This window comes from Nilaparvata lugens, chromosome 6, assembly GCF_014356525.2.
Source record: "Nilaparvata lugens isolate BPH chromosome 6, ASM1435652v1, whole genome shotgun sequence".
In the NCBI taxonomy this organism is placed as follows: Eukaryota; Metazoa; Arthropoda; class Insecta; order Hemiptera; family Delphacidae; genus Nilaparvata; species Nilaparvata lugens.
The window spans coordinates 28,516,364-28,540,710 of NC_052509.1; the positions used below are offsets into that span (position 1 = coordinate 28,516,364).

The 24,347-nt window shown below is 36.3% G+C and overlaps 1 protein-coding gene across 1 annotated transcript in view; it reads left to right on the forward strand.

Annotated features, from left to right (window-relative positions):
* Positions 1-3,550: 3,550 nt before the first annotated feature.
* The window catches only part of LOC111053694 (intraflagellar transport protein 122 homolog), a 128,839-nt gene continuing 108,042 nt past the window's right edge, over positions 3,551-24,347 (forward strand). Inside the window, 2 exon segments of the mRNA XM_039431419.1 lie at positions 3,551-3,833; positions 11,957-12,066. Coding sequence (XP_039287353.1) covers positions 3,775-3,833; positions 11,957-12,066 — 169 coding nt within the window. The 5' untranslated portion in view covers positions 3,551-3,774.

Sequence of the window (24,347 nt, forward strand, 5' to 3'; positions counted from 1 at the left end):
GATTGAATCTTACCATGCGTCCAAGTAAACTATGAATAAAAATGATAAAATCAACAGCATTTTTTGCGTTTCAAGTTTATCAACATGGTCGAAATTGATTAGCAGATTCAGCCACAAAGTTTCTTCTAAAAGGTCATGAAGATTATTTCTAAATCGATTTACGATTTTAGTTTTGCTCTTTATTGCTCTACTTATAATTTTGTATTATATCAAGGAAAGGAAATACATTTACGACAAAAATACACATACATAATAACAGGGGTAGGTAAATCTTTTTAAAGAGTATCAATCAATTTCCTCCTTATAATATACAATGAAACTGGATGTTATTTTACTGAATGCTAAGAAGATAGTTGCTCTTATAAGTTTATAATGAGAGGAATTCATTGAATTTTCAAATTACTCCCTCTTCCCCAATCTCCCGCTAGACGGCTAGCCTAACAGCATTTAGCTCATATGCAAAATTAGATCTTTCCACTATGGGTACAGTCCATGAAAAAGGTTGACAACCATTGGCTATTCAATGAAAACAAAAAGCAACTGAAATAATATTATTAAGGTTAACAATCTTTGGCTATTCAATGAAAAAAAAAGTAACTGGAACAATATTATTGTTAATGAGCAGTTTTGACATCATTTATTAAAATCATTTTAGAACAATAATAGAGAAATATAATGCTGCATTACACAGCACCTCAAGAACATGTCATTATTAAAATCATTCCATGCTCTTTCTCAATTTTTAAGTTCAAAATCGCAATATTGTGGATTAAATTAGATTGATTTAAATTTTTTCAATTATTGAATTGAAGTACATAATGTAATAAAGTTACAAAATCTGGCCACTCATTCACTTATTGTTTTCTAGTTCTTGTTGATTAGAAATAAAAATTAATCCTCTTTGTCACTGGAGAAGCAGCGTTCATGCAATCTGGAGAGTTGAGAGTAGCAAGTGATGAGAATAAGAAAAATGAATGTCTAGTCTATGTACTATTAGCAAAACAATGACATAGACATACATGCCTCAAGCCACAAATGCTGTCAGCAGTTGTTTTGCTGGGGGGAGAGAGTGGTGTGAACTGGTTTGTTGGAGAGGGAAGTGTAGGATGCCAATGACTCCACACTACGTCCCACTACTACAGTACTAACTCAGCTCAGACAGAAATCGTCATTTGCGTATACAAGCGCTTTCTACCGGTATAAGTGATACTACACATAAGGCGAAACAATAGTCGGTAAGAATGTTCCCTCTGATCTCTTCTCTGTGGGTACAGTAGAAGCTCTCTTAACCGACCCCTACGGGACCGGACCATGGTCGGATAACGAAAAAGGTCGGTTAAACCGAATAATATTGTAAATAGTCGTAATAGGTGTTAAAAACATTCAAACACGTGAAAAAAGCTTTTAAAAACTGTTGCTAAACTTTTAAAACTACTGTAGCCATTACTCACCCAATAGTCCTTAAATATGATCTTCCATGTCCCTTGATGAACACCGACACCGAGTTCATCACTAATGCTTTTGACAGATTCCCCTTTATCAAGCCGTTCTATTGCTTTTAGTTTTTGTTCCATCATCACAACCAGTCTCTTACGTTTAACACCACTCATTTTACACTACTGTACTTTACACTAACAAAGTCAATTACATAAACAATTATGGTATTAAAAACTGTTAAATATCAAAGTTTGCAAACACAGTTAGCACACTAGAAACTTCCCGCACATAATATTGAGAGCAACTGACTGAATTTTGACTTGCTACGGAATCATATGTTTGACCTGTTGAAACATGGAAGTTATTTTTGGATCATTATTGCAGCAGCAGTGGAAGTTTGTATATTCCTGGAAATGGTCGGTTAATCCGACAGGCGGTTGATCCGAGGTCGGTTAAGAGAGCTTCTACTGTATTTGTATTCGCTGTGTAGAAAAAAAGCCTTCTTCAAATGATAATATTTTTTTATTGAAGCAATGAAAACTATTCAAAGTATGGTAGTTTCATGAAGTGCTTATGGATGTACGAATCTGCATGCACCAGATAAAAATATTTCTTATCATACATAAGTATTTTTATATTTTCATCAGTCATGATTCATGCAGGCTTAGGTTGATTCATTATCACTATTTGCCAAGTAATAAAATATAAGTTTCAGTAATATTATAATAAATATTTTATTTCCATAGATCCAATATAGGTATCCATATTCCATTCCATTAATTTGTCTTATATTGTAATATTTTGTGAACTATGAAAATATTGTATGCTAAATTTGTATTATAAAAAATATTATTCACTAAAATTGTCTATAAATTCTTCATCATTGCTATTGTTTTATTTTTCCCGTTCCTATAATATGTAGTTATTTATTATCTTATATTAAATATAGGAGTATAGAGTATAGTTAGGTACCTATACTTAAGTTGCAAAACGAATGAGAAACAGTTTCACGAAATATTGTGATAATGGTTAATTTATTATTATTTGCCATCTAATGGAATATACGGTAATATTAGCGATCTATAATTTTTGTTTTATTTTTCCCGTTCTTATAATATGCAGTTATTTATGATCTTATATTAAATATAGGAGTATATAGTATAGTTAGTACCTATACTTAAGTTGCAAAACGAATGGAAACAGTTTCACAAAATATTGTGATAACAGTTGATTTATTATTATTTGCCATCTAATAAAATATACGGTAATATTAGCGTTCTATAATAAATGTTTTATTTTCCATATCCTAAATACATGGTAATAGGAAAATATTGTAAAAATGAGATTCATTTGCTAATAGAATGGATCAAAATCTGTAGTGAGGTAGGTTCACTAAATTAGATGTTTGGTCGAGTTAAAAATAATGTTCAATGAACAAATCATTGTATCATATGGTAATGGAAATGACAAAAAGTTGAAAAAAAAATTATATTGAAATCCATCAAGTATGTCGAAAGATATAACACAATGAAAGTCGATGTTTTCCCATATAAGTCTGTCTGGGCGCCTGACTTCTTGCCCGATATTCAATGGCGACGAGAAATGAAGGAGGCATCATGCTTCCAAACGCTTGAAGGTATAGCTTAGTCATCTAACTATATATATATATCAATGGGTTTTTTACGGAACGTAAAAAAAGACGATGGAATTGATCAGTGGCTTCGAACGCAACCGGGAATGGGAGACCGTGAAAATATAATTCGTAATTGGAATTTTGTTGGTTACCATTTCAGATGTGATAACAAGCATCAGCGCTCTTATTTCGCTTGCCTGTTGCCAGTAGATCATCGATGACAATGAGTAGACTATGATGACGTCATAATTTATCAGAGCTTCAGTTGTTGAGCCTGAAGTAATAGTAGGTATTGGTTGACCGCATTTGTCGGGAGGTGCAGAAATAAAAATCGACCGCATCTGTCACCTCATGACACGACAAACTGGGTCTGCTCAGGAATATGACCCAGTCTGTCGCTGACCACATTTGTCGTTAACCCAGTTTGTCTTCAGTATGAAATGAGGATCGACCTAGCTTGTCGTCAACCCACTGAGGCCTGTTTGATGTTGCCTAGGCGACTAGCCTGTTTTGTTTTGGTTTCTCTTCTCTACATACATAGAGCCTACTGTCAAAAAAATGTTACAATCGTTAAAGTCTCTTGGTTTTCAAGTCTATACTTTCTTGCTAGAGATATACATCTATTTATAGTTATTAATATACATAGACTTAGTTGAAGTTTAATTACTTACTGAACTTTTTTACAAAAATGCATTGATTTTACAATGCGATCCGTACCGGCTTGGGTTGACAAAGTTCAGGACCGTGATAAGTTAGAACAGTGGTGAGTTATTCAAATATAAAATAAATAAAATCAAGTAATCATTTTTTTTGTATTAATTGCTCTACATTTTTTATAATATAGATTATTTCATACAGCACATAGAATATAGAATTCCAACTAACCTCGATAATTTTAGGATACCTACCTACGGTAATTTTTTACCGATGATAAAATTTCAAAAAGACTACAAGGTACAATTTTTACCGGATATAAGTTGATAGGCAATGGCATAATAATTTTAAAATTGCAGTTTGTAAGTTATAATCAGAATTAAATTAATGTCACTAATCATTGTTTACAAATTATTGATGTTTGTTTTCACAAAGGTATATTTTCTCAAAAAGGTAGAGCCTAAATTTTATTTATCTACTAGGCTTATGATCTTATTTCTGTCTATGATACCGTAGTTCATCTTCTATCTTTATATGTATTACAATTGTAATCTTTTATAGCCTTAAAGTGAAAAAACACTTCTATTCTTTGGTGTGGCGAAGACCGTTTCGTGCTGGTGTTGCACATTTTTAAGCCAAAGGCAAAATTCTAGCCGACCTGCTCCCCCCGTTATTTCAGTTATTATTGAAGATATCGACCCAATTCTTTTTTTAAACAAAAGAGGATGAAAAAATAAAGCGCGCTAGCCTATTTTTATACAATTTAGTTAGATTTTAATATTAGAAATAGCTGTTTCAAAACTAACCTTATTTTGAAGAATGGACGATTCTAAATATATTATTATCTCAACTATTTTTGAAGGTATCAACTCAATTTTTTTTTTGATGAAAGAAGAAGGAAAAATAGGTGTTGCTTCTATGAATTTTATTTTGAAAGACTTTTTAAAACATTAAAAAAAAAACAGTTTGAATTTCTGAAGTGAGACTCAACAATGAAGAATGATGTTATGTAAACAATGAAGAATGAACTGTGATTAATGAAGCCAATAGCACAGCTGACTCATATTTTATGGCCGAATTAAAGATTTCAAAATAAGCGATTGCTCGAATGAATGTTCGCATCAATTCAACTTCTTCGAAAGTGATTGAAGAGGTAACTACAGGCAAGCATGAACATTGGAATACAATATAATTGATTAATCGATGAATTAAATAGAAATTAGATATTATTCTGGGGAGTTTTTCATTAAATTAACATTAACTTTCTAAAGCTGACCCTGAAACAGAACAGAAATTGGTAATTTTTGGTTTATGTGACTAACAATAATTGTATCTCACAATAAATTGTATCTCAACTATTTTTTAAGATATCAATCAATTTTTTTAAATTGAAGAGGAAGAAAAAATAGGTGTCGGTAATATAAATTCTATCCTAAAATACTAATTTAAACATTAAAAAAACAATTAGGTTCTGGTCAATTTATGTCAGGTTCAAGTCATTTATATTTATAGTAATTAAGATGATTGAATAGAACAATTGAACATTGAGATAGGATTCAAGAGTTAAGATAAAGAGATTTTTCAATAGTGGAGACTCTTTGAGTATGGAAAGAACTATAATGTTAAGAACTAGGAGTTGAAGAAGTGGTGGACAATGTACAAACCTTTACTCTTAATCACATTTTCTTATGACAATGATACATTTTAATTGAATGAACTTGTTATATATATATATTTGAACTACCGCCTAAACAGAGTAGTCAACATAAAATATTGCACAGAAATGAAGAAAACACTGATTCAATTTATTACCAACAACATTTATTTTACATGAATATGATATGAATATTACAAACATTTGCATTATAATCTAATTATCCATTGTACATTTCTACACTACAACATTCAAAAAGATCAGACAGGCATTGAATTTGAAACACAAAGACAGACACATTCATAAGGCGCTGTTCACCTGTTCTAGTATTTTCTATTCTGTATCGTATTCGACTTAACAATAATATAAAGTGTTCAATAAAGATCATTGAAATAATTCTACTGAGAGTTCTTATTCTTTCAAAAATACACAACAGAACTCTTGAATCAAGTCAAATAATTACTAACCTGAACAAGTATGACCAAAGCTTACTGAGCCTGGGCCAAGAACAGATCTCTCCTAAACTAAACTTTTTCTAATCTGAGATTTTCCTAAAATTAGCTTCATCTAACTAGAGTTTTTCCCAACCTAAAGCTTTTCCTAACCTAAGCTTTAACTAACCAAAGCTTTTCCTAACATAAGCTTTACCTAACCTTAGCTTCTCCTAACATTAGCTTCTTCTAACCTAAGCTTTCCCTAACACTTGACTTTTTCCTGACCTAAGCTTATCCTAACCTTTGCTTCTCCTAACCTAAGTTTTTCCCAACTCAAAGCTTTCCCTAACCTAAAGCTTTTCCTAACCTAAGCTTTCACTAACCAAAGCTTTCCCCAACCCTAGCTTTTCCTAACCTAAGCTTTACCTAACGTTAGCTTCTAATAACCTAAGTTTTACCTAACCCAAGCTTTACCTAACCTTAACTTTTCCCAACCAAAGCTTTTCCCAACCTAAGCTTTTCCTAACCTGAGCTTTTTCCCAACCTAAGCTTTTCCTAACCTTAGCTTCTCCTTACCTAAGTTTCTCCTAACTCAAATGATTTCTTCAACTAAGCCTTCACTAACCAAAGCTTTCCCCAACCAAAGCTTTTCCCAACCTAAGCTTTCACAAACCAAAACTTTTGCTAACTAAAGCTTTTCCTAACCTGAGCTTCCTCTAACCTAATCTTTTCCTAACCCAACAGTTTCCTAACCTAAGTTTCTCCTAACCCAAGCTTCTCCTAACCTAAGTTTCTCCTAACTCAAAGCTTTTCCTAACCTAAGCTTTCACTAACCAAAGCTTTCCCTAATCAAAGCTTTTCCAACCTAAAGCTTTTCCTAACCTGAGCTTTCACTAACCAAAGCTTCCCCTAACCAAAGCTTTTCCTAACCTAAGCTTTACCTAACCTAAGCTTCTCCTAACCTGAGGTTTCCCCAATTTTAACTTTTCCCAACCAAAGCTTTTCCTAACTCATGCTTTTCTCAACCTAAGCTTTTCCTAACCTAAGCTTTTCCTAACCTAACCCAACCTAACCTGACCTAACCTAAGCTTTTCCTAACCTAACCTAACCTAACCTAAGCTTTTCCTAACCTAACCTAACCTAACCCAACCTAACCTAACCTAACCTAAGCTTATCCTAACCTAACCTAACCTAACCTAACTTAACCTAACCCAACCTAACCTAACCTAACCTAACCTAAGCTTTTCCTAACCTAACCTAACCTAACCTAAGCTTTTCCTAACCTAACCTAACCTAACCCAACCTAACCTAACCTAACCTAACCTAAGCTTTTCCTAACCTAACCAACCTAACCTAACCCAACCTAACCTAACCTAACCTAAGCTTTTCCTAACCTAACCTTACCTAACCTTACCTAACCTAAGCTTTTCCTAACCTAACCTAACCTAACCTAACCTAACCCAACCTAACCTAACCTAACCTAAGCTTTTCCTAACCTAACCTAACCTAACCCAACCTAACCTAACCTAACCTAAGCTTTTCCTAACCTAACCTAACCTAACCCAACCTAACCTAACCTAACCTAAGCTTTTCCTAACCTAACCTAACCTAACCTAAGCTTTTCCTAACCTAACTCAACCTAACCTAACCAAACCTAACCTAACCTAACCAAACCTAACCTAACCTAACCAAACCTAACCTAACCTAACCTCACCAAACCTAACCTAACCTAACCTAACCCAAGCTTTTCATAACCTAACCTTACCTAACCTTACCTAACCTAAGCTTTTCCTAACCTAACCTAACCTAACCCAACCTAACCTAACCTAACCTAACCTAAGTTTTTCCTAACCTAACCTTACCTAACCTTACCTAACCTAAGCTTTTCCTAACCTAACCTAACCTAACCCAATCTAACCTAACCTAACCTAAGCTTTTCCTAACCTAACCTAACCCAACCTAACCTAACCTAACCTAACCTAAGCTTTTCCTAACCTAACCTAACCTAACCCAACCTAACCTAAGTTTCTCCTAACTTAAAGCTTTTCCTCACCTAAGCTTTCACTAACCAAAGCTTTCCCTAACCTAAGCTTCACTCAACCTTAGATTCTCCCAACCTTAGCTTCTCCTAACCTAAGCTTTCCTAACCAGAGCTTTTCCCAACTTAAGCTTATTCCTCACCCAAGGTTTCCTTAACCTAAGCTTTCCCCAACCAAAGCTTTTCCTTACCTTAGCTTCTCCTAACCTTATCTTTTCCTAACATAGGCTTTCCCTAACCTTAGATTTTTCCAACCTTAGCTTTTCCTCACCAATTTTTCCCCAACCTAAGCTTTCCCTAACTTGTGCTTTTTTTAACCTAAGCATTTCCCAATCGAAGCTTTCCCCAACCAAAGCTTTTCATAACCTAAGCTTTCACAAACCAAAGCTTTTTCTAACCTAATTTTTCCCAACCCAACAGTTTCCTAGCCTAAGTATCTCCTAACCTAAGATTTTCTCAACCTAAGTGTTTCTAAGCTAATGCCTCCTAACCAAATCCTTTCTATGCAAAATCTTTCCAACCTAACCTCCCCTAACCTAACCTTTTTCAACCCAAACCTTTGTAACCTGAGTTTTTTATTATCCCCAACCCAACAAAGCCTAACTCGAACTAACAAATGCAGTCCAGCCCAACCATTGAGCTCCCCTCTAACCAAGCATTTTCCAACCTAATATAACAAAGCCTTACCAGATAAAGACTGAGCAACCCTCAGACTTGCTCAGTCTTCATCACTTAAGGTTTGATAGTCACATCAAACTTTGGTAGGTAGGGTTTCATCAATATCGTTAGATACAGGAGAAAATGTGGTCAGCAGTAATTATGGTTAGCTCCATTTAAAAATATTCTCAACATTTTTCAGGCAAACAACTGGCACATTTTTGATATTTTCCAGATTTCCTATCAACTTCATCAATAGCATTAAATACAGAAGAAAATGTGGTCAGCAGTAATGGTTAGCTCTTTGATGGAATTAGAATTTTTATTTAAATTTGATACATTTGAGTTCTAATTCAAAATTATTTTTTTCCCAAAATTGGATTTTTTTTTTGAAAAAATTGAAGATAGGTAGTGAAAATTATAACTTGAACCGTTTTAAGCATAAGTTAGCCTGTGGTACTTTTCTGTAAGTTGTATAATTCTGAATGATTGAATAAATAAATAAACTTTAATTATTAATACCTAAATGAGACTTTACAAATTTAGTACCCATTGGGGTTTCCAATTTTTTCAAAAAAAAGTTTGAATTGGTTTGTTTTTTCAGATTGGTTTCTACAAGGATGCAGGTTTGATGCCTAGTGAGATCGGACTCCCCGATTATGTATTAAGTATTCCAATAATGGGAAAAAATGTAGAACAAATTATAATTTAAATATATCAAATTGAAGTTTGTAAAACAATAACAATAAAAAAACAATAAAATAAATATTGAACTCTTGAATCATTAATCGAACAAGTTGAAATCGGAATCTTTCTTATCGAGCAATTTCAAAAACCGATGACAACTCTATTTAGCATGCTTCAAATTTGTGACCTGTAGAGAATAGAGCAGCAACTCTATAACTCTACAACTCTATGGTGCTAGTAAAAACATGATAGTATTATAGGTTGGACAAAATTCAAAATTTGCTGTTAATATTAATAACATTAAATTTCATTGATTAGAATTGTTATTCAGTTACCGACACGTATTTTTTCTTCTTCTTTCATTAAAAAAATTTAGTCCCATAATATCTTTAATAATAGTTGATACAAATCATTATAATTTAGAATCGTCCATTCTATAGAATAAGGTTAGTTTTGAAACAGCTATTTCTAATATTAAAATTAAATCAAATGGTATAAAAATATGCTAGCGCGCTTTATTTTGTCTTCCTCTTTCATTTAAAAAAAAATTGAGTCGATATCTTCAATAATAACTGAGATAGCAGGGGGAGCAGGCCGGCTAGAGCTTAGCCGTTTTCACAAAGGTATATTTTCTCAAAAAGGTAGAGCCTAAATTTTATTTATCTACTAGGCTTATGATCTTATTTCTGTCTATGATACCGTAGTTCATCTTCTATCTTTATATGTATTACAATTGTAATCTTTTATAGCCTTAAAGTGAAAAAACACTTCTATTCTTTGGTGTGGCGAAGACCGTTTCGTGCTGGTGTTGCACATTTTTAAGCCAAACAGAAACTAAAGTCTGTGATAATAAAGTATTTAGGTTATAAGGATGAGTATTTGGTCAAAGTGTGGGAGGAGGGGTGTTTTAGCGGTTGATGAAGGAGGATTTTCTATTCTATCATGGCTTATTCAATTTTCATATTATGTTCAATTACATACTTATATATTTCAAACTGTTCTAGTACATCTGATTTTCTGTTTTTATGGAAATAGTAGAGTAATTTCAAGGTTATTGTTTACGTCAGCTTGTGTGTGGTCAGTGGAGATAATGTGTTCTGCAAAGGTGGAATGAGAGAAAGGGTGGGTAATGGCTCGTATGTGCTCTTTGAATCTTATGTTGAAATTTCTGCCTGTTTTTCCCAATTTAAGGCCGGTTTCCGAGATCCGAGCTCGGGATTTAGCTAAGTCCTAGACTTTAAACAGCTGGAGTCAGAAAATTGGCTTTCCAAAACGGGGCGTAGTCGCAGCTTTTATAACAGTAGTCGAAGTTTTTATTTTCTTATTTCTATAATTGGAAACGTTTTTCCTTGACAAAATTAGACAATCCTATATAATTCAAAATAGCTGAAACTTTACACTATTTAGTTTTTCGAAATTAAAATTTTACTTCTAGTTTTTCGAAATTTAATTCAAACGTGACTATAATGAGAATCACTGCGACTACGCCCCGTTTTGGAAATAGTAGGCTATATTTCGCACCTAGAGCAGAAAATGAGACTTTTCCGGCTCGAAATCGGTTTTTAAGTCCGAGGACTAGAAAAGATTGAGAGTCGGAAAAACATTTTTGCCCGTGGTGCGAACGCTATTTTTCGCCACACACAAAAATAAACAACATACATATATGAGAATAGTTGTTTACTAAGCACTTCCGAAAGCAGAAGTGGAAGGTGATAGCTCTGGAAAATCTGGCAAGGTAATCTGAGTATCACGAAATTGTCCAAGTATTTTTATTTTTTATTCTGATTTGTCTAAATAACCTAAAAGATGATGTTCAATTATGTGGGAGGTTGAGTTTATACTTTTTCATTCTTTCAAATGATAATAAGATGATATCATTATAAATGTTTCAATTATTGAATAATGAACACAAATAGCCTAATGAAAAGTTTTTTGATCATCTGTTTTTTGATCACCTTTCTTAGTTCCATGTTAGCGGCTGGAAAGGGTACTCTTTCAAGAAACCTGTTCTGACGTCAGACGAGAGTTGTCTGCAAACAATGTCTTTCAGATTTATGTAGGGACTGGAAAACAGCTGCTTTCTGTGCAGTGTGGCGAAAACCAATTTTCTGACTCCAGCTGTTTAAAGTCTAGGACTTGACTAAATTCCGAGCTCGGAAACCGGCCCTAAGTGTTTATAAACTCCTGGTCGATTCTGTTGTTGCTGAGGGGTGTTGTGTGAGGACAAGAGCTTCTTGAGTGAATTTGTGGTTCTGTATGCAACCTTTTATCTAATTTTCTTGAATGATGCTGCTATTTTTTGAGTTTTATTCTTATGGTATGTGAGAGTGATGAATGCTGTATGATAGTATTGTAGCTGTCAGGGTTTTGCAGATTGTCTTTGTTGTTTTACATTTTATGTAGTAGTTTATCAATAATTGAGGGTTTGTATCCATTTTGTTATGCAATATATTTTATTGTGTGCAGTTCAGTATTGCAATCTGTGTTTGTCATTAGGATATTTATTAATGTGTATAGCATGTGGTTGTATGCTGCTAGTTTTTGTTGGATAGGATGATTTGAAGTTCTATGAATTGTGGTGTCTGTTGCTGTGGGCTTTCTTTATACTTTGAATGATTTGTTCTGTTCTTTGATTGTCATAACCAGGAAATATATGCTGTTGCTAATTTCTAATCCAAGTGTGTATGCGGTTGAGGTGGGTGTACAGTTTTTCAAGCTGTCTTTTGTTTATTTACCTATATATATTTTTTATTTTCTTGCAGCATTTATGATCTTTGTTTCAACCCAGATGGATCTCAACTAGTAGTGGCTGCTGGTCAAAGAGTATTGGTTTACGATACAAGTGATGGATCTCTTATTCAGCCTCTAAAAGGTACAGATACCAAGGTACCTAGTTATCTAGGATACTTTTTCAAATAATCATCATTATAGAAATTCACGCAGGCCTCTGAATGCAATTTTTGAAGGAAACAATATGGGTTTATTTAATACTAGCAGGTAACCCGTGCTTCGCAAGGGTCTATTTTAAAACTTAAACTGAAAACTTGACTTAATGAAAACTATAAAAATTGATAGCACAATAAACAGAGGAAACAGCTCGAATATAACGTAATAAATAACGAGAAAGCTCAATATAACTATTGAAGTATTCAAGCCAAGCCAAATTATATGATGATAAAACAGTGATTATTATTTCAAAAGCTTTTTCAAAACAAGAAAGATGGCATCAATAAAAATGTTCTATAATACTTTTATCCAAAATGGCGAACTTTAATGATTGAACTTTATCAATAATTTATTTAAAAACTAAAACTTCAATCAGCCGCCATTTTGGATAAAAGTATTATAGAAAAGTTGCTCAATTTAACATTGAAAAGATAGGAAGAATAGATATTTAGAGCACCAATGACGTCACACCGATCATCTGACTCTGATCATTAAAAGATCAAGATGCGCGTGGCCAGTACCTTCTATTCTAGGTACCTTGGTATAGATTATTATGTTGCTTTGACCTGTGATCAGTATAAATGTCCTGCATCATCTAAAGGTGCGACTACAAAAGCTGAACCGAACCTCGAACCGCGCAGCAAACCGTGCATTCCGCCGAACATCGTGCCTTTCAGCGAACATGAGCATATGTTTCATAAAATTAAAAATCAGCTGTCGAACATTCGCCATACCGTACTCCGAACCGTTCGCCGTGCCTCTCGCCTCTGTTTTAACTGTTCGCCGTACCATACTCGGAACGCTAAACTTTTCAGCCAATCAGAGGCCTCCATTACAATTCGCCGTGCAGTTTGCTCTACAATTTTGGCTATCCATCAGACGTGGAAACATGCGAACACTTTCGCGAACATGAATACAGAAGTATATGGGCCTTTTTTTATTTGATTAAATTCATGTTTTGAACAACTCATTGTTACGAATGCCAAATTATATGATGATAAAACAGTGATTATTATTTCAAAAGCTTTTTCAAAACAAGAAAGATGGCATCAATAAAAATGTTCTATAATACTTTTATCCAAAATGGCGAACTTTAATGATTGAACTTTATCAATAATTTATTTAAAAACTAAAACTTCAATCAGCCGCCATTTTGGATAAAAGTATTATAGAAAATTTTTATTGAGACCATATTTCTTGTTTTGAAAAGGCCTTTGAAATTATGTACCACCCAATGGGTGTTTACATTTAAAATATTCGAGTTACAACCCCTAAGTCACCCCCTTATGAGGGGTTGGAATTCATTTGTACATCAAAAGGTGGAGTATTTGACAAAAAACTTATCATGGAAGTTACAGTATTATATCTACAACAGTCTCCAACTTATTAAAGGGTTCCCATACAAATGACTCGCTCTGTATATTCGTCCATACTTTTGTTATAGTTTCCAATTAGAGGATTCAACCAGAAAACTGTTTCTTGATCAAGTATGTGAACGCCATAATTTTCCTGAAAAAAAGAGATCCTCCTAAGAGATTAGGCAAGATGTTCTATTGATTCTACATATAATATACACTACACAGACAGATAAAGGATTGTGAGAGAAATAATATTATAGAACAATCAATGTTTTAAAATTTTTAATTCCTTATTCAATGTTCGATTTATCAAATTCATTAGCATTGAGTAATTGAATTACAAAAGAGCCAGGGAAAGAATGTTAATGTTCACAATAAGAGAGCAACAGGTATTCGATGTGCAGGCTCTTACAAAATCGATCATTCTGAAAGATCCACCGTCCAAAAGTATTAAACTTCTTGAAGAATTGAAGATAAATATTGTATGAATCGTGGGAGATGTCGGTGGGGCTATTCACTTTTTGAGAAAAAGACTTGAAAAGTTGCTCAATTTAACATTGAAAAGATAGGAAGAATAGATATTTAGAGCACCAATGACGTCACACCGATCATCTGACTCTGATCATTAAAAGATCAAGATGCGCGTGGCCAGTACCTTCTATTCTAGGTACCTTGGTATAGATTATTATGTTGCTTTGACCTGTGATCAGTATAAATGTCCTGCATCATCTAAAGGTGCGACTACAAAAGCTGAACCGAACCTCGAACCGCGCAGCAAACCGTGCATTCCGCCGAACATCGTGCCTTTCAGCGAACATGAGCATATGTTTCATAAAATTAAAAATCAGCTGTCGAACATTCGCCATACCGTACTCCGAACCGTTCGCCGTGCCTCTCGCCTCTGTTTTAACTGTTCGCCGTACCATACTCGGAACGCTGAACTTTTCAGCCAATCAGAGGCCTCCATTACAATTCGCCGTGCAGTTTGCTCTACAATTTTGGCTATCCATCAGACGTGGAAACATGCGAACACTTTCGCGAACATGAATACAGAAGTATATGGGCCTTTTTTTATTTGATTAAATTCATGTTTTGAACAACTCATTGTTACGAATGATAAATTAATAGGATCAGATAAATATTTTCTAATTCAAATAAAATAACTTCTGGAAAAATAATGAATGGATAAATACCAATATTAAAGTACAGTTGATCAAGAACTCAGTACAACAATTCATTTTTTTTATTGCCAATCAATTTCATCAACTAACCATAAACCGACTGAAATAAATACTTCAATTTCCATGTATTTGAATGAAAAAGACTAAGAAATTGTCAAAAAACCACTGATTTTCATGTATTTAATTGACAGAATCATATAAATTTACAGTGTACGTCATATCTAAATTCACAATGAGTTCGATTGTTGTTGGCAAGAAACATGTTATTCAACGCAGAAATCATTGTTATTTTAAAAGATAGGATAAGTTGAATAGTTTCCCTTTCAAGGGGAATTTTGACAACCCACAAAACTTATTTTTCTTCTTCTTCTTCTTCTTCTTCCTCCTTGCCTTTTTCCCATTATTTGGGGTCGGCTCTCCTTGATCTCAGTCTCCAGTTCGAACGATCCTGGGTCGTCTGATTTGTCAGGTCCAACTGCTTCATATTTCTATGAACTAAACCTAGCCATGTGAGACGGGGTCTGCCTCTGCCCCTCGGCTGTGTCTCCATATCAAGTACCTTCCTTGTCATGTGATTGGGTGAACGTCTATTTACATGTCCATACCAGCGCAACCTTCCTTCCATTATCTTCTCATAGACTGGTGCCACCCGGAAACTGCCCCGAACATGTGTGTTCCGAATGTGGTCCAGTCTAGTCACACCCCCTGCCCATCTCAGCATTTTCATTTCAGCGGAATGGAGTCTATCTTCTTGCTGTTTTTTCAGGGGCCAACACTCACTTCCATATAGCATTGCTGGTCGCACTGCAGCTTTATACACTTTTCCCTTGATGGGCACAGGCATTCTTTTGTCGCAAAGTACCCCGTTAGCTCTCTCCATTTAATCCAACCTGTGTTTATTCGGCTTGAGATGTCAGCATCTATGCTTCCATCATGGCTGATTATGGAGCCTAAATATTTGCATTGAGTAACTATTGGGAGTGGAGTACCTTGCAATTGTATGTGTGCCTGCGCCTGATCATCATTGTCACCAAAGCTGCAGTGCATATAGACCGTCTTCTCTCTGCTAATTCTTAGGCCAGCTGCTTCCAGGCTGTTACGCCACAGATCAAGAGACTGTTGTAATTCTTCTGGCGTTTTTCTTATGAGAACAATGTCATCCGCATAAAGAACGTCCCAAGGTGGTGGATGCTGAATTTCTCTAGTGAGGTAGTCCATGACAAGGTTGAAGAGGAGTGGGCTCAGGGCTGAACCTTGATGAACCCCAACTTCCACACTAAACTCCTCACCAATTCCAGCCGGGCTCCTGACCTTTGTTTTAGCTCCATGATACATATCTCTTACCACGTTTACATAGTACTCTGGGACTCCTTGTGCTCTCAATGCTTGCCAGATTAAATCTCTTGGCACTCTATCAAATGCCTTCTCTAGGTCAATGAACACTAAATGCAAGTCTGCTTTATTTTCTCTGTGTTTTTCCATAAGGATTCTGACAGAGTGCACTGCATCAGTAGTGGACCTACCACTAACAAAGCCACATTGATTTTCTGTCACCGATGTTACTCCCAGCAGGCGTCTGTTCATCACTCTTTCCCAAATTTTAAATGTATGAGAGATGAGTTTCACTGCTCTGAAATTTTTACACAGACGAACGTCACCTTTGTTCTTATAGAATGGTACAATGTAGCTTCTCCTCCATTCATCTGGAATTCCTTCACTGAGCACCGCATTGAAGACCCCAGTAATAAATTTCACCCCTGTGTCATTCAGCATTTTCCACACTTCCACTGGGATCTCATCTGGCCCCACAGCTTTGTTTGTGGCCATTTCATGGAGAGCTACCCTTACCTCCTCCTCTGAAATGGACGGAATTGGCCCCATTGTCGGCAGTTCAGATTGCAGTGTCTCAATTGGAAATTCTTCATTGAGGAGATGACAATAATATTCTTTCCACCTTTTCCTTATGTCCTCATCTTTGGTGAGAAGCTGACCTTCCTCATTCTTTATAAATTTGACCATTCTGATGTCTTGACAGTTGTTGTGCCTCTGCTTGGCAGTCTTGAATATCAATTTTGAATCCTTGGTGGTCTCGATCTTTGTGTAGAAATCTTGCTCTGAAGCGGCCTTTGCCTGTGCAACAGCCCTTTTTGCAGCTTTCTTGGCCAGTTTATACTCGAGCTTAAATTTTTCTCTATCTTCTTGTATCTTGCTGCCTTGCCACCTTTTAAAAAGAAGCTTTTTCTCTTTCAGAATAATATCAATCTCAGGATTCCACCATCTGGTATCTTTGTCATTCTGTACAGCTCCTTTAGAAACTCCCAGACACTTTCTTGCTGTATCAAGACAGAACTCTTGTGCTTCGCTCCAGATGGTATTGACTTCTTCATACTGTGTCTTTGATTGAATGTAGTGGTTCATTTTTAGAGAAAAATCCCTACCCTCATCACTATTAAGCTTCTGCCAGCGTATCTTTGGAGTCCTAACCTTTTTGGCCTTGAATGGGCTTGACATGATAAATTCAGCCACTAGGATTCGATGCTGGGCGGTGAGAGGCTCTCCTGGTATGACTTTGCAGTCTCTACATGTTTTCAACTTTTCTCTATTGGTTATTATGAAGTCAATCTGCGATGCCACATTTCCACTTCTGTAAGTAATAAGGTGCTGCTGCTGCTTGGTGAAAAAAGTATTAATTAACGCTAGATTGTGTGCTGATGCAAACTCAAGAATTTTTTCGCCTTCTGTATTAACCTTTCCATAGCCATAATTTCCATGTATCCTGTTATAGACTGTTGTGGTCTGCCCTACATGTCCGTTCAGATCCCCACAGACATACGTGTTTTCATTGGAAGGTATGGCACATAAAAGATCGTTTATCTCTTCCCAGAATGTGTCTTTTTCAGCGTTTGTACAACCTGCTTGGGGTGCATAAGCACTTATGACATTCATGCAGCATTGATTGTCCAAAGCAAATTTAATAGACATCAATCTTTCACTGACTCTTTCCACTTCTACCACCCTTTCCTGGAGATCCCTATCCACAACAATCCCACTCCATTTTGTGCTCTAGTACCATGATATATAAGTTTGTAGCCACAGCCAATGTTCCGTGATTTAGACCCCTTCCACTTTGTCTCTTGAATACAACAAATATTATTGCGTCTACGTTGTAGTACTTTGCCCAATTCGGTGCTGCGTCCAGTCATTGAGCCCACGTTCCATGTTGAAATTCGCATTCTAGGTGCTTGTGGCGGTGCTCTAATGACATTTTCGTCGCTTCTGGGGAACGCCCTAGTATTTTCTCCATCCTGAGGTTCATCGCTTACGGGGGATGCCCTAGCTCTGGAAATCGCAGTCTCATCGCTTCTGGGGGATGCCCTAGCCCTGGTAATCGCTCTATTAGTTGTACTATTCATGATCAAGGAGAAAATAATTGGCTGAAATTTAAGGCCGGCTGCCACCAGACGCCAAGAAATAAGAAAAGAAGAGATTGGCCAAGGAAGGCCAGACAAAAAGAATAAAGTGAGAATGACACAAAGCAAAGTCAGTGGAAAACGTATCATTCTAGGTTTTACAGGGCTCCGGTAACCCGTCCAGCACCACCACCACTCGCCATTCCAAATGAGACAGCGAGCAGAGCACCACCAGACGACACACCAGAGCCCCATGACAGAAGTTCCAAAGCAGGAGGGAAGAAGAAGAAGGGAGTGAGAGAAGGGCTTTGGAACAAGGGGGTGTATCGGATTTGGTTCTCCAAATCAGGTCTCCATCCTGATTTGGATATCCAGGCGCACCATTCGTGGAGGAGCTTTCAGCTTTCTGGGCGAGTTGTTGCAAGATGTTAATTTGGAGAATACTTCGAAGCTGAAACCGATACCGTTACGCCCCACAAAACTTATTTTTCACTTGAAGAAATATCGAAAAGGTGCATAGGACATTATTTTTTGTTCAGCTTGCTCGAATAATTTTTGGACTGTAAATTGAATAAAAATGGAAGAGAATAATTTATTTATGTAAGAATATCAGCACCTTTATTCAAAGCCATATTAACTGCATGCGTATTCATATTGCCCATACAGCATTGATAAAACTGTATACGTTTATTTAGCACTTTGTCTCAAAAAACTGTTCTAGCTGAAAAATTAATAATCCATGCCACATGTAGGCCTATACATTGCATCAGAAAAACGAAGTTTCAAAACTATGTTTTTGAGATTATTTCTTTGATGCAGCAGTTTCACATTCACCATATTATTATTATACAGTTTGTGAAAATAAAAATATAATTATCAAAACAATATTATTATAATCTTAATAATAATAATAATAACAATATTATTATTATAAATATTTAACAATTATCAAAACAATATTATTGAGGAATCAGGTTGAATCAGGTAGGAAAGCAATAATAGAACAGCTGTTTTTTTTTTGTTTTTTTAATTTTATCATATGATTTGAATGTGGAATCGCCGTATGAAATCGTATGTCCCATAATTTGAACAAATTTGAACATCAATAATGAAAAATCTAGATGGAAAATTGAAATTTGGACTTCGAGGTACACGAGATTGATATTTTTAGAATCTTATGTGCAAAATTTGGAGATCTAAATCATTTCCGTTTTTCCGGTATGCAATCCACAAGTTGACATGTTTTGATGCGAACAAACGAACACACGAACAAACACAACCCTACTCTTCCTTAAAGACCCTACTCTTCGCTTGAGAAGATAAGAAATGTTGGCAGGCTAACGTACAGAAGTTGGGCTCCCGTTTCAATCGGTGTTTTAAGTCGGTTATTGTTAACAGTTTTTATTCAAATTTTGACAAGGTGTGCTTTGAACAGCATTACAGCCGATCTTGTCAACTGATAGTGGAAATCTCTTTTAGAAGTGTGTATAATCCATTTTTAAAGTTTTACATTAATGTCTAAACCGAACACTCGTTTCGGAACCAAGGCCGTTGTTGGTGATAAGGCTGCATCGTCACCTGCCCAAAAGCAGCAGCAGCGTGCGCAACAGAACAAACAACAACAGAGGGGGGATACTAGCCGGCCTCACTCCTCTTCGTCTTGCTCGTCGGCTGCAGACGGCGTCCCCGTTGCCATGACGACCCAGAGCCAAATCACTGAGGCATTGGAAGCGCTGCTTCTCTGCGATGACTTCTGCGATCGGTTTGCGGCGAGAATAGAGGACCGTCTGCGTGACAGCCTATGTGCGACCGTCACCGCTGCGTTAGAAGGCAAGCTTCAGGCTGCTGTTGAGAGGATCGACATACTCTCCAAGGAGAATGGAGTTCTGAAAAAAGGTGGAGCAGCTTTAAATATCCAGTGACAACCGTTTGGATGGCCTCGCTCAGTATCAGCGGCGAAACAACGTGCGAGTGTCTGGCGTGCCGGAGACCGAGGACGATGACATATCGACGAGTGTGGTGGCCATGGCGGACCTCCTCAACTCCAAGCTGGGCTTGGAGATAAGGCCGGATGACATCGACCGGTGCCACCGCGTCGGGCGCAAAGCGAGGGCGAACGAGCAGTCTGGTGCACCACCCCGACCTCGGCAGGTGCTCATTATATTCATCAGCTATCAGCGTCGCAGCAGTGTAATTTCATCCAGGCACAAGCTCAAGAGCACCGGATTTTCAATTCACGAGGTCCTCACCAAGCCAAGACACATCTTCTTAAGGCGAGTGGCTGACAAAGTCTGCTACAAGAACGTGTGGTCCCGTGATGGCAAAGTGATTTGGAGAGAAAATGGTAAAATTTTTACACACACTTTCAATGACCCAAACGATAGGATACAAGTGGAAGACTCATAGAAACTGAGGAAGTGAGAGACTGAGTAGGAAATTTGGTGAGTTGCAACTGTTTTCTTAAATTTTCCTCATCAATTGATATATGTTTCTCCTTGAATTTTATTATAAGTTATCACCTTAAACAGAATTGAATTGAAACCTTTTTTTAATCCTTCTCAATAAATTATAAATACTTTAATAATATCAGTCCAATGTTTTTTCTTCTCAAGGAAAACATGCTTCACTATGTTTCTATTGAAGTATTCTGAATAAGGGAATTTCAATTACTATACCTCAATCTACTATAATTTCATATTCGATCATCATTGATATGGCCAGACTCCTTATTCCAATGTGAGATCAATAGGAGATTCCTCCTGTTTAATTATCATATTATTGAATCAATTCAAGATCAATCTACTAACATAATTTGAATGAATTAAGGGTGCTTGAAAGTTTCAAGAAGTATTCCAACATTTCCATATTTGTTTATTCCATTTTTCTTGCGTTACTTAATTTTTCTTCTCTCTTGAACGTTGATATGAATACGTCGAATTCATGATGTATTATTACGATTTTCAAGAGAATGAAGAGTGCTTGAAAGTTTCAAGAAGGAATTTCTCATGTGTAATGTATTTTTATTTTTAATTTAATTAATATCATACTGATATCTTAGATATGAATCTTAATCCATTCTTTACTAATATAATTTGAATGAATTAAGGGTGCTTGAAAGTTTCAAGAAGTAATCCAACATGTTCATATTTGTTTAAACCATTTTTATTACCTTATTTAATTTTTCTTTTCTCTTCAACGTGATATGTTTGATATGAATCTCGAATCCATGTATTATAACGATTCAAGAGAATGAGGAGTGCTTGAGGGTTTCAAGAAGTGATCTCACATTGTGTAATGTATTTTTATTTTTCATATCTTTAACTGTTTCAACGTTAAGAATATTGTCATACCATTTGTTTATCATATTATCACATCAACAGTAATTTCTATTACCGGTACTCATAAAACGAATGCATTTTGCTTCTCACAAATATATATGCGAAAATAGCTCAGATTGTATCTCTAGTCGATATTTAGATATTTAGTGGGAACTCCACTATTTGTTCAAGTCTGAATACATGGTAAAATAATACATACATATAAATAGAAACGTTCTTATCTCAATTTCATTTTTTTTTCATTTAAAATACTTTAATCACTTATCTGTGACTCTTTATAGTCACGATACCTCTATATCTTTAAAATACCTCAATTATCAAATAAACTATTATTTTCTCAAATTACTCAATTACAAAACTATTCATTGTGTCATTGAATTTTATTTATAATACGATTCTTTGAAATTTTAATTCTTCTCATTTCTCAATTATTAATATGTCTGACTTCATAAATGAGCTGAAGTCAGTTTTTTGTGATCATTCAAATGCACTAAAGATGTGTCATATCAACGCCCAATCTCTACCGGCGCACTTTGATGAGTTCAAATTGATGCTCTCACGTGTTACGATTGATGTTATTTCCATAAGTGAAACGGTTTTGAAGCCAAGTCTTCTGTCTGGCTATTTTGAGGTCCCTGGATTTACCCTATTCAGGAACGATCGAACAGGTAAGGGTGGTGGAGGTGTTGCTGTGTACATTCGATCGCAGTTTCCGGCCAAAGTAGTTGCATCGTCGCCCCAATTATACTCATGTTCACCTGAATTTATGATGGTTGAGGTTACGGTTGGCTCAGAGAACTTTTTGGTTGTGGTTGTTCATTCTAGAAAACGACCTGGTTAATGTTATGCATAGTTATCAGCATGTAATCACTCTAGGGGACTTCAATGCAGACCAGATGAAGGATACATTTGAAAGTAGAAAGGTGAGGTCCCTATTCGAGTCAATGAGTATGACAATTCTCGATAGTTCACCCACTTTTCATACTGAGACTTGCCACACGTTGCTTGATCTTGCGATTGTCAGTGATCCAGATTTTGTCTTATCAAATGGTCAAATGTCATTCAGTATGTCAGCTCATGATTTGATTTATATCATCTATAGTCTTGAACATAACATCATTTATATGAGAGTGAGATAAGAGTTATGAAAGCAGCTTGACGCGTCTCGTTTCGGCTCCTCAAAACTATTGTCGTTTCAGTCGGTTTTTCTCATTGAATCAGCGTGATTCTTTCATATATAGTGTGTGAAAGTGTTATCAAGTTCATCACCGAATCTTGTTGCGATCCACCTCATATATCTTGCGCAATTGAGAAATTTTAAAATCAAAGTAACATGTTTCCATCGCCAAAAGCTCTACGAAGCGGTTCTAAGGCGCAGGCTTCGATTGATAAGGCTGCTGCAGGAGATAAGCGCCCAGCCGTGCCAGTAAATCAACGGTCGAATTCGGCCCCCTCTGCCTCTTCGTCCAAAGGTGGAAGCGATACGGTGATGGGGGGAGGAGCGGCTCGAGAGAAATTCTCGGCATTCCTTTCCGATGACGAGTTCCTGAACAGGCTAGCGGATAAAGTTGCCGATAATCTATTCGATCGACTGGCAGATACCATCTCCGCGCGCTTTATCCAAGCGTTTGAACCGCGACTGTCGGCGTTGGAGGCGAGAGTGGAGTCTCTTGCGGCTGAGGTTGTCGCCGTTCGCGAGGACGCGAGGGCCCGTCAGGTGCTGCTCGAAAACAGGATCGATGACCAGGAGCAGTACCAGCGGCGCAACAATGTGCGAATTTTTGGCGTGGAGGAGGTGAGGGGTGAGGACGTGACAGCCATCGTGACTGAAATATGCCGCGACAAGCTCAACGTTAATATAGACCCTGCACTGATTGACCGATGCCATCGCTCCGGCCGTGTTGTCGATCCAAGGCCCGGCGAGCCGCGACCTAGGCCGCGTCCGATACTGGTAAAGTTTATCAGTTATCAGACAAAACGTGCCGTTCTCTCCGTGCGGCGGCAGCTGAAGGGGTCCTCGATCACCATCCGTGAGGACCTCACTCGGAAGCGGAACAGCTTCTATCGCGAGGTGGCTGCTCGTGTGGGCCAAGCAAACGCCTGGACTGTTGATGGTACGGTAAAGTGGAGGGAGGGGGATAGAATTATGTTTCGGAGAAATTTCTGATTAATTTAGTAGAAGCTGAACTATGAAATTGAATTTAGAAATCGTAGTATCTATGTTTCTGTGAAAGACTTATCATTGGTTTATTATTATTTGATTCATTTTCCATTTTTCACTATTTTTTAAAAATATTTTATCTATTACTTTTCTTTGTTCTCCTTATTAATTTTATATTTTTCTGAAATTTTAAATTATCGAGTAAAAATTTGTTCTGTCTTATATAAGACAGAACACATTTACAAAGACAGAACACATTTACAAAGACAGAACACAGTTTATCAGATCAAAGTTGGGTTTGTTCGCCATAATGAAATACTTTGTTTGCCATAATACTGTACGATTTAATGATTGATAATTATTTTTCTAAAACACAAGAATAGGTAGATAGTAATCTGTCTACAATTTTCTTACAACTTAGATGATATACTCTTATAGCCTAAAATAATTACAGATTCTATCTGATTTATCTTTCATGTTGTTTATCTTCCCACTATTATTCATTACTTTTCTGCTCTCAATTATCAATATATTATTGGATCTCTCTCCTTTTCTCCTTCTCTCTCTCTTCTACTCTCTCTCACACTACATTTTCATATTTTTTCTGCTCCCAATCTATTCTATTTACCTGAGGATTGTCGTGATTGCTCTTATCTACTATCTGTAATAGTGGACTCGGTTCACACTATCTTTTATTCCGTATGACTCTCGCATTGATCGACATCCTACAGTCTTCTAGTTTACTGTGTATCTAACCTT